The sequence below is a fragment of the Bombyx mori genome, chromosome 15 (assembly GCF_030269925.1).
Source record: "Bombyx mori chromosome 15, ASM3026992v2".
Taxonomy (NCBI): Eukaryota; Metazoa; Arthropoda; class Insecta; order Lepidoptera; family Bombycidae; genus Bombyx; species Bombyx mori.
This window is the reverse complement of record NC_085121.1, coordinates 16,118,161-16,127,993: the sequence shown is the minus strand read 5'-3', so window position 1 is coordinate 16,127,993 and position 9,833 is coordinate 16,118,161. Positions and strand designations below refer to the sequence as shown.

The following is a 9,833-nucleotide window of genomic DNA, read 5'->3' as shown; positions in this document are numbered from 1 at the left end:
ATTATTCCTTCACCGTGGAAGTCAATCGTGAGCATTTGTTGAGTACGTATTTCATTAAAAAAATTGGTATCCGCCTGCGGGATTCGTACACCAGTGCATCGCTTTATACGAATGCACCGGACGCTTATCTTTTAGGCCACGACAACTTCTAAGGATCATTAATTTGAGACATTATCCAACTGGGATGAAATGAAATACTGTCACAGTCTTCTAGTTTCAATTTATTTTCTATGGATAAAAGGCACAGACACAAAACACTTCACGTATAAACCTAGAGCTGATCGTATTTTTTATTTTTTTATTTATTGCACAGATGGGTGGACGAGCTCACGGCCCACCTGGTGTTCAATGGTTACTGGAACCCATAGACATCTAAAGAGCAAATGCCGCCACCCACCTTGAGAGATTACTGCTTCACGGCAGAAATAGGCAGGGTGCTCTTACCTAGCCGTGCGGACTCACAAGATGTCCTACCACCAGTATTCAATATCAGTCATAATATAAATATCGTATCGTTCATAATGAATTAGATCCGGGCGAGATCCTGGAATCGAGCTTTGAAAATGCTAAAATATTCAAAGTCGTCTGGCACAGGCTTTCGTTTGACGGTTAATTACAGTCATCCGCGGTTGCTATTATGATACCAGTTTTGGTGTTCTAGCCTAGCCTAGTACTCTTTCCTTCTGGACATCAAAAACAAGATGAAATGAAAATATAAATTGAGTCGTCTATTATCAAAGGTGGCAATCTGTGCATTTGGACAAAAAAATGTTATTGATATGTCAATACAGATTGATTTGAATATAATCGTATCCTTCAAAGAATATGGTTCAAAACCTGCATTAAATAAAGGTTAATAGTTAACCTTTTATTTATCTAAGATGTCGTTCCGAAGAGTTTTGTGACAATAATTCGTTTTTCTGATTTACCAATAACTGTCCAAAAGTCAGATTGCCGGCTTTGATAATAGTCGACTCAATTATTAAACGGATAATAAACGATATTTTTTTCTAAAGTTTGGATCTATTGGAGAAATAGTGTTAAGTAATATATTATTTTATTACAAAAGTATGTAAGTCTTCAAAAGATATTAATTAATAAATGTATTATTTATGGACGGTCCACCATTTGTGGTGGAAAGCGAACTTTTTGGCGGGAACGCGAGGTGTGAAGTTGTGTGATTTGTTTTATTCTGTCTATTTAGTATTTCTTCAGGTTTAAATGTGTAATAAGGGTGGTTTATTAACTGTTTAGTATTAGTGAAAGTGCACAAATGTGAGAAAATGAAACAAAGCCGCTAAGCGTAACTTCTCGGGATCCTCCAAAAAGTACACTGTAAAAGTTTCAGTAAATGACCACCATTTTAGAGATTATATTTCATTTCAGTTCGTTTCGTTTCGTTTTATTTCATTTCATTTCTTGCCATGTTTCTAATCACTTCAGTTTATTTCATAATATCATGTTTCATACAAAAAAGTTTTCATTAAAATTAAAATAGGACTTGACCTAAAGGTCTTAGTTACCAGGTCATAAAATCCCTTAAAAAAAGTGGTGTAAAGCAGAGGTTATGAAAATGTGTGAACTTCAATATTTAGTATTGTTTACATAGTTTAATAAATCTCATAAAAATAAAGAAATGTTGTATGACGATTTTAAACCTATCGTAGATTTAGTACTCAATAACTGGACAGCTTTACAACTAGCTGTTGAACATGGTATGGGAGCTCCAGGGGGCGAAAAGGTGTGAAATGTTTTTTCAATTAATATAACAACTTAAAAAATCATATTTTGTAATTGTATTTAATAAGTAAATCGTGACAAAGGCGTTCAAAAAACACTTAAGTGATGACGTAAATTACGTCGTAATTCCGTAATTGACGTAATTCGAAAGGCAGGACAGCTGTTTCCTGACAAAAATTTCAATCACTGCGATAAAATATATACATCTATTTGTTATTAATAATTACTTTTAAAATATAAATAGAATACTTTAAGGATTAGATGGTTAACTACACTAGTAGTGTTTGTTTGACTATTATTAACTATATACTTATTATGTGAGACAATATACAGTAAAATCAAATTAGCTTATAATGATACTGTCTTTTCAGACGGCACAGTTAATGGCAGTGTATATAGCAAGATATTGTGTTGAAAATGTAGTGGATAGAGATGAGTTGGCTGAAGTGATAGAAGATCTCATGGATGAAGAGTTTGATACTGTCTGCCATGATGAATCTCCGAAAGGTAAGTCAAAGTAACCACATATTTTATTGTTTTAATTTATATAGTTTATTTATCAAAAACATGATCAAGATTTATTCTAAGATTTTTACAGGTGGTAGGACCTCTTGTGTGTCCGAGCGGATAGGTACCACCACCCCACCTATTTCGGCCGTGAAGCAATAATGCGTTTCGGTTTGAAGGGTGGGGTAGCCGTTGTAACTATACTGAGACCTTAGAACTTATCTCTCAAGGGGGGTGGCGCATTTACGTTGTAGATGTCTATGGGCTCCAGTAACCACTTAACACCAGGTGGGCTGTGAACCCATCTAAGCAATAAAAAAAACGTATTACAAAGGTACAATACCCACATTTTCGTTCCAGATATCTGACATTAAATCTGACCAGCTCTGATTTTTCTTCTTAATCCTCATCTTAAATAAAAATGTGCATTTGAATATACCATGCAGAATATTCATAATACTCATATTTGCTAGTGTATTTTTCAATTATGCATCTTTTTAATTGTAATTGATAATAACTGATCATATTTATTATTTATGGACCAACATTAAAAATCATGATTCTGTATCATGTCATTATGGTGTTAGTAACTGCCTAGTTTTTCTTTTAATAATTACGTAAACCAATTCCTCCAGATATCTTAATATATATATTTTTATAATACCCTATGCATGAGAATATAGTATTATATTATGTGGTGGTTGTAGTTGCAAAAAATAGTTGTCGATTTGAGTATACATGTTTCTCTTTACTATATTTTTGGAAGGCATATGTAGGTAGGTAGGTGTCAACACATTTAATTTTACCTGACATATACACATGTTTCAAAACTATGCAACTTTAACTATCTTGATATTTTGATTAGGCTGTGTTTTCTCATTTAGCCCATTTCGCTGACTATAATGAAATATGAACTCAAAAACTTGAACTAGCATGAGTCTTGCAAAACTTAAGCATCTTTTTCAGGGCCAATGTTTTTGATATTAAACATAAAATTAATTATGAAGTGTAATACAATAAGCCCAACTGATTTTAATTTAATATTTACAGAAATAGCAAATCTACTCATACTTTACCTTACTTTACTAAAAGAGGGACATCATGATGAGTTGAGAGCTAGGATTGAGGCAATGCCTAAATGTCAGAAATGGTTGAGTCAACCAATACATGAATCAGTTCCTCCACAAGTAAGTTAAAAATGTTATAATGTTATTGGTCTGTTTCAAACTAACAGCAGATAGAAAACAGTCAGATCTGCAATCACTTTTGAATGTCTTTCCTAAAAAAAGTTGACACTCATTCGCTAACTCCTTTAGATAGTAGCTTTTTCATAGCTTTTGCTCCAGTTTTCCATGCCTCTGTAGGCAGACAAGTATATGGCCCAACTGATGGTAACTAGTCACTGTCACTCGTGGATGTCAGCAATGCCAATTGTACCACTGCCTATAATTATTAGCATTACAAATAAATATATGTGTTTGTACCTATCAAAGAGTAAATAAAAATAATAAAATTTAATAATATTAGAATTAAACTCCGTGCTTTCTTCATTTTCATTGAAAACTAAACAATTGGAACATTATAATTGTTGTAACAAGATAATATGTACCATTTTTGTAAAATTTCGTATTCTATTTATTACAGCACCATGGCAACCCAGATGATGACACAACAAGCAGTAGCAGTGAAGATGAAGAAGAATTACCTGAAAATGTATCAAATGTGGATGAAATAGGGAAGGACAAGCAAGATTCTGAGCCTATGGACGAGGACGTTGAACCTGGCTGGACCGTGGTTCGAACTAGGAGGAAAAAGTAGATAAAGTAGAACAACAATCGTTGAAATATTAGTCAAATCAACAAACATTTATTTTGGAGTGTAAATATAGAAGTGCACACATGCAAAAAATTACAAAACTATTGTTGATAGCTTATTTTATAATTGAGCATGTTTGCATAAACAAAAAAACTCATTTAATTCATCAGCTATATGTGAATGCTGTGTCACCTTAAATTAGTCTATCTAAAAGCCACAAATAACTTAGAATGTGAGACATATATGTTTTTTAATTTACTTGAGATTACGAAATTATCAGTCTCTTATGGAACAAAGGTTAATAACATAAAAATTATTAACATGTTTCGAAAACATTTTACCTGGAATGTAACTTTCATTGTCTAGAAACTGTTTGGTAGTATTGATTCATATTTGATGTAGGCTTAAATTATAAAATTTTTTTCAACATTTATTGCTTCTAAAAAGCATATGTAGTGCCTAAAGCCAGCAATATTTGTAGAGTAAGCACTATCCACTACAAACATAAGCATATCAGTATGAGGCCAGTCTAAAGTTGTTTCATGTTGTCCAATTTGCTTAACATGAGACAAATGCCTATGTGAGTGTCTTATACATACACAAATGGTCTATTGTGATTAATTAGTGTAGTTTCAAATGTAACTATTATTTGATGACTGCTATCTTCGATGAGCAAATGTTGCTTGTCCTTAATTATCTTCATTTAGCAAGTAGCTAAATAATCACATACATTTTGTTAACTTAATACCCCTATAAATGTATTTATTTATCTACAGATGTTTGAAATAATATGAATCCGTTGGAATATTACATTATTTTCACAATGTATTTTGATTTCCTTTTCTAATTCCCTCAGGCAGAAAGTATCTAAAGTATGAAATTATGATAGTGTGGGAGATTTAAAGACCGAGAGAAAAAAATCCATTGAGCGGGTGATATTACTCTGTAGACCAACGGTCCGAATGTTGTTGTTGGGAACTTGTATATCTGCAAGGTTATCTTGAAAATGTCATAAGCGAAATTTTTTATTTTTTTATTGCATAGATAGGTGGACGAGCTCACAGCCCACCTGGTGTTAAGTGGTTACCGGAGCCCATAGACATCCACAACGTAAATACCGCCACCCACCTTGAGATATGAGTTCTAAGGTCTCAGTATAGTTACAACGGCTCCCCACCCTTCAAACCGAAACGCATTACTGCTTCACGGCAGAAATAGGCAGGGCGATGGTACCTACCCGTGCGGACTGAAGAGGTCCTACCACCAGTAATCTTTCAAATATGTGTTCTACGATGGCTACCCTGCCACAATAGCATATAATCAACATTGATTCCAGTATTAGTGCAAGTAGAACTATCTCTTAGATTTAAATTTTATTGTAAACATTCAGCCAGTATCTACCAGCAATACTTACAATAGCTTAAGTACCATTTTCAAACCTCATTTGAAAAAAAAAAATCATAGCTGTCTGGAAACACTACAGAGAGAAGTTTATTCTAGAAAGTATGGTGTATAGTAAAACAGAGAGGTGAGAGAAAATTGATGTGCTTGTGTTTAGATGGGTAAACTGCTGTGCTGGAGGGGTAGTGTAATGGTAAAATGGATAAAGGGCACAACTAGAAGCAAAACAATGAGTATCGAAAATTCTCTCCATACACTTAGAAAATTCAATTAATGAACCCTGACATCGACTTTGCCTAATGCACAGAAAGCTGTATCAAACCAATCAAGTGTAAAAACTAAAATTCTGCTTAAATATTTGAAATTAGGCCATAAGTTTCGCACTCCCAGCTTTGCTCTATCTATGTTCCGCGACGTGAATCCTGCTCATATTATCTATCCTATCAGTAATGTTTGACAATATCATTAAGAGCTAAAAGTTACCTAATTCAGTATGGAGTTGGAAAGTTTACCTACGTTTGCCGCTAGGGGCGCTGTTCCAACTGCATACAAGTTTAAGTTAACTTTTACGCTATCGAGAACGTTAAAAAACTCGCACTAAGCTCACTGGTAGTGCAAGGTAGAGGGGGAAGAGGTCGACCGAAAAAGACATGGATGGAGTGTGTGAATGACGATATGAGAGAGAGAGAGGAGTGAGTGTTGAGATGACGTCTGATAGAAGAGAATGGAATAGAGAAATTAGTTGTGCCGACCCCACCTAGTGGCATTAGGTGGAAAAAACTTCGATCAACAATGTTGATGAAGAAGAAGGAATATCATCATGTAATATAAATGAACCTCGAAAAAGTTAAAATTTGCGGAATTGCTATACAGTTGAACAATAAACATTAAACTTTATGGTGGGTGGCAGCGTTAATATGTTGACTGTGGGCTCCGATAATCATTTAACGCTGAATGGGCCGTGAACTCGTTCGCTCAAGCATTAAAATTGCCTACGGCCTATAATGACCCCTGCAAGTGATCAAATCTAATCATATTTTTTTTTTATTATAGACATAGACATCGTTCAGTGTGCTTAGTGCGAGTTTTTTAATGTTCTCGAAAGCGTAAAAGCCAACTCTAATTGTATGCAGTTGGAACAGCGCCCCTAGCGCCAAACATAGGCAAACGTTCCAACTTCATACAAATTTGAGTTAACTTGTACGCTAACGAGAACATTAAAAAACTCGCACTAAGTATACAGTTCCATACATCTCCTAGTCACATACATCTTCTCTCTACGCATCACATGTCCATACCACGCTAGCCATATGGTTGGTATTCCTTTTCCTGATTTTTTTATTGCTTAGGTGGGCGGACGATCTCACAGCCCACCTGGTGTTAAATGGTTACTGGAGTCCTCTACAATGACCTCTTAGACCTCTACAATGTAAATGCGCCACCCACCTTTAGATATAAGTTCTAAGTTGTCAGTATAATTACAACGGCTGCCCCACCCTTCAAACCGATACGCATTACTGCTTCACGGCAGAAATAGGCAGGGTGGTGGTACCCACCCGCGCGGACTCACAAGAGGTCCTACCACCAGTAATTACGCAAATTATAATTTTGCGGGTTTCATTTTTATTACACGACGTTTTCATTGAATAGCTAGTGAATAGCTGGAGCACCGTGGTTCGTTAGAAACGTATACCTTCACGACGATCTGGACCTCGAATTGAACTAAAGACACCAGAAGTTAACGACGGAAGGAGACTTGAATAAGGTGATGCGTCATAAAAACCGTCCCATCGTGGCCGCTGCTGATTACTCTCCAATTCCGGCTTGTGCAGGACCACTGATGTCCTAGACACGTCCCTACGACTCCATCCGATCCACTAAAATCACCACTAGACGCCTGTAGCCCCTACATTAGGAGCAGGCACAGGAACCCTGGTAACCATACTCATCGAACTCGTCAAAGAACCTATCCCCCGTAACCGTGAACATGAAACCTAACACCAGCCCACTGAGTTTCTCGCCGGATCTTCTCAGTGGGTCACGTTTCCGATCTGGTGGTAGATTCTGCGAAGCACGGCTTTTGCTAGGATTCGTGTTAGCAACGTCGTCAGGTTTGAGCCCCGTGAGCTCACTTACTAGTTAAGGTTACCCTGAAATAGCCGCTCAACGCTATCAGCTTAGGTAGAAAAAAAAATAGGTGTTAGCTTATCCCACCACTCTTGTCTGACCCAGTGCTAGCCCGCCGATCCTGTTGAAACTGGACAGGCCTCCGGGCCGTAATATCTGGAAAATAAATTTATGACTAACTAATAAAAAAGGTTTTTTTTTATCAATTACAATACATTATTAAATTTTAAATAGTATTTGTAACAGTCCGCAAGTGTGAGAAAATAACAAAATCAATGGACGTGGCTTCTCGCATTCTTGGAAACATGAAACTATAAATTTCCACTTTACTGAAACATTATTTATTTACATTACATTTTATCTCATTTTATTCCATTTTTACTTAGTCTTCTCTTCAGCTTTCTCGACTCATAGAGATAATTAAAACTACTGTTACGATTTAATCTCTCCTTTTTTGTAAATTTCCAAATGTCCACTGCTAGACATGAGCCTCTCCAATTGCTCGTCACTGAGCACGATCCTTGGCTTAAGCCAGTAATATTGCCAATTATTTTTAATGCGATCTATCGAAGTGACAATCTAGGTAGTCTTCTTAATTAATCAATTATCTAATATATAAAATTCTCGTGTCACAGTTTTCGTTGCCATACTCCTCCGAAACGGCTTGACCGATTTTGATGAAATTTTTTGTGCTTATCCGGTATCTATGAGAATCGGCCAACATCTATTTTTCATCCCCCTAAATGTTAGGGGTACTCCACCCCTAAATTTTTTTATTTATTTTTTAGACAAAATTTTTAATTTCTATTTTTTTATGATACAACATACAAAAATACATACAATCCTCAATTTTCACCCTTCTACGATCAACCCTTATTTTTTATTTGCTAATTAAAAACTTTAAATTTTTATTGCGAAAATTTTGTTTTTATTTTGTCATGACACAGAATAAAAAAAAAAATATTACTCTGAAATTTTCACCCCTCTACGATCAACCCCTATTTTTTATTGGTTAATTATAAACTTTAATTTTTTTGGCAAGATTTTCATTTTTATTTTTATTTTGTCATGAGTTAAAATAAAAAATCTGATGTTACTCTCAATTTTTCATCCCTCTATGATCAACCCCTATTTTTTATTTGTTAATTATAAACTTTAACTTTTTTGGCAAGTCTTTATTTTGTTTTGTCATGACTTAAAATAAAAAAAATCATATTACTCTCAATTTTCACTCTTATACGATCAACCCCTATTTTTCCATCCCGATTAATATTTTTTTTATTCTATGCACAGATCCGCAATAAGGTTGCAAGATGGCAATCAAATATTATAATTGTAGTACGATAAATTCTTATTCAGAGTTTATAATTTCAAGTTCCTTTAATTATGATTTTTTTTAAAATTGAATTTGATCTCCCGCCCTCGCCGGTCCACTTCTAATCAACTATCAATCGATCAGCTATCCCCGTCAGGTGTCCCCACTCATCCAGCAAACATCACGTAGTAGGGATGAGGACGAAGCCGGTCTCCTGTCTTACTTACTCACTATACATCATAGATTATACACTTAATATATTTGAGAGCTATACAATACCTTTTTCAGCCATGTTTTTTTGGTTTTATTTATGTATCAATAGTATGTTAATAGGTCTGAGAATCGGCTACTATTTTTCATACCCCTAAGTGAAAAGGGTTGTCCACCCCAAACATTTATTTTTTATTTTAATTTTTTGGATATATTTTTTTTGTTTATAATGAGGTATTATGTTGTTAAATGAGGATTTTTTTCTACAGTAGAATTACCCTAGAAATCTTATTTAAGGCAACACAACGTTTGCCGGGTCAGCTAGTCTAATATATAAATTTCTCGTGTCACGGTGTGCGTGATTGAACTCCTCCGAAACGGCTCGACCGATTTTCGTGAATCTTAGCGTGCATATCGGCCAGGGTGGAGAATCGGACAACATCTATTTTTCATCCCCCTAAATGTTAAGGGTGGTCCAAGCCTAATTTTTTTTTTTTGACGATTTTTTTTATTTTTATTTTTTATGATACAGCATACAAAAATACATACATTCCTAAATTTTCACCCCTCTACGATCAACCCTTATTTTTTATTTGTTAATTAAAAACTTTAATTTTTTTTGCAAGATTTTCATTTTTATTTTTATTTCGTCATGAATTAAAATAAAAAATCTGATGTTACTTTCAAATTCTCATCGCTCTATGATCAACCCCTATTT

General features: G+C 34.9%; 1 protein-coding gene across 1 annotated transcript; it reads left to right on the top strand.

Annotated features, from left to right (window-relative positions):
* The first annotated feature begins 1,152 nt into the window (after positions 1 to 1,152).
* Positions 1,153 to 4,890, top strand: LOC101739155 (uncharacterized). Its single transcript, XM_004923006.5, has 4 exons — positions 1,153 to 1,741; positions 2,112 to 2,247; positions 3,298 to 3,434; positions 3,892 to 4,890. The coding sequence occupies exons 1-4, from the start codon at positions 1,637 to 1,639 to the stop codon at positions 4,063 to 4,065; spliced, it is 552 nt and encodes a 183-aa protein (XP_004923063.1). The 5' UTR covers positions 1,153 to 1,636; the 3' UTR covers positions 4,066 to 4,890.
* The last annotated feature ends 4,943 nt before the right edge of the window (positions 4,891 to 9,833 follow it).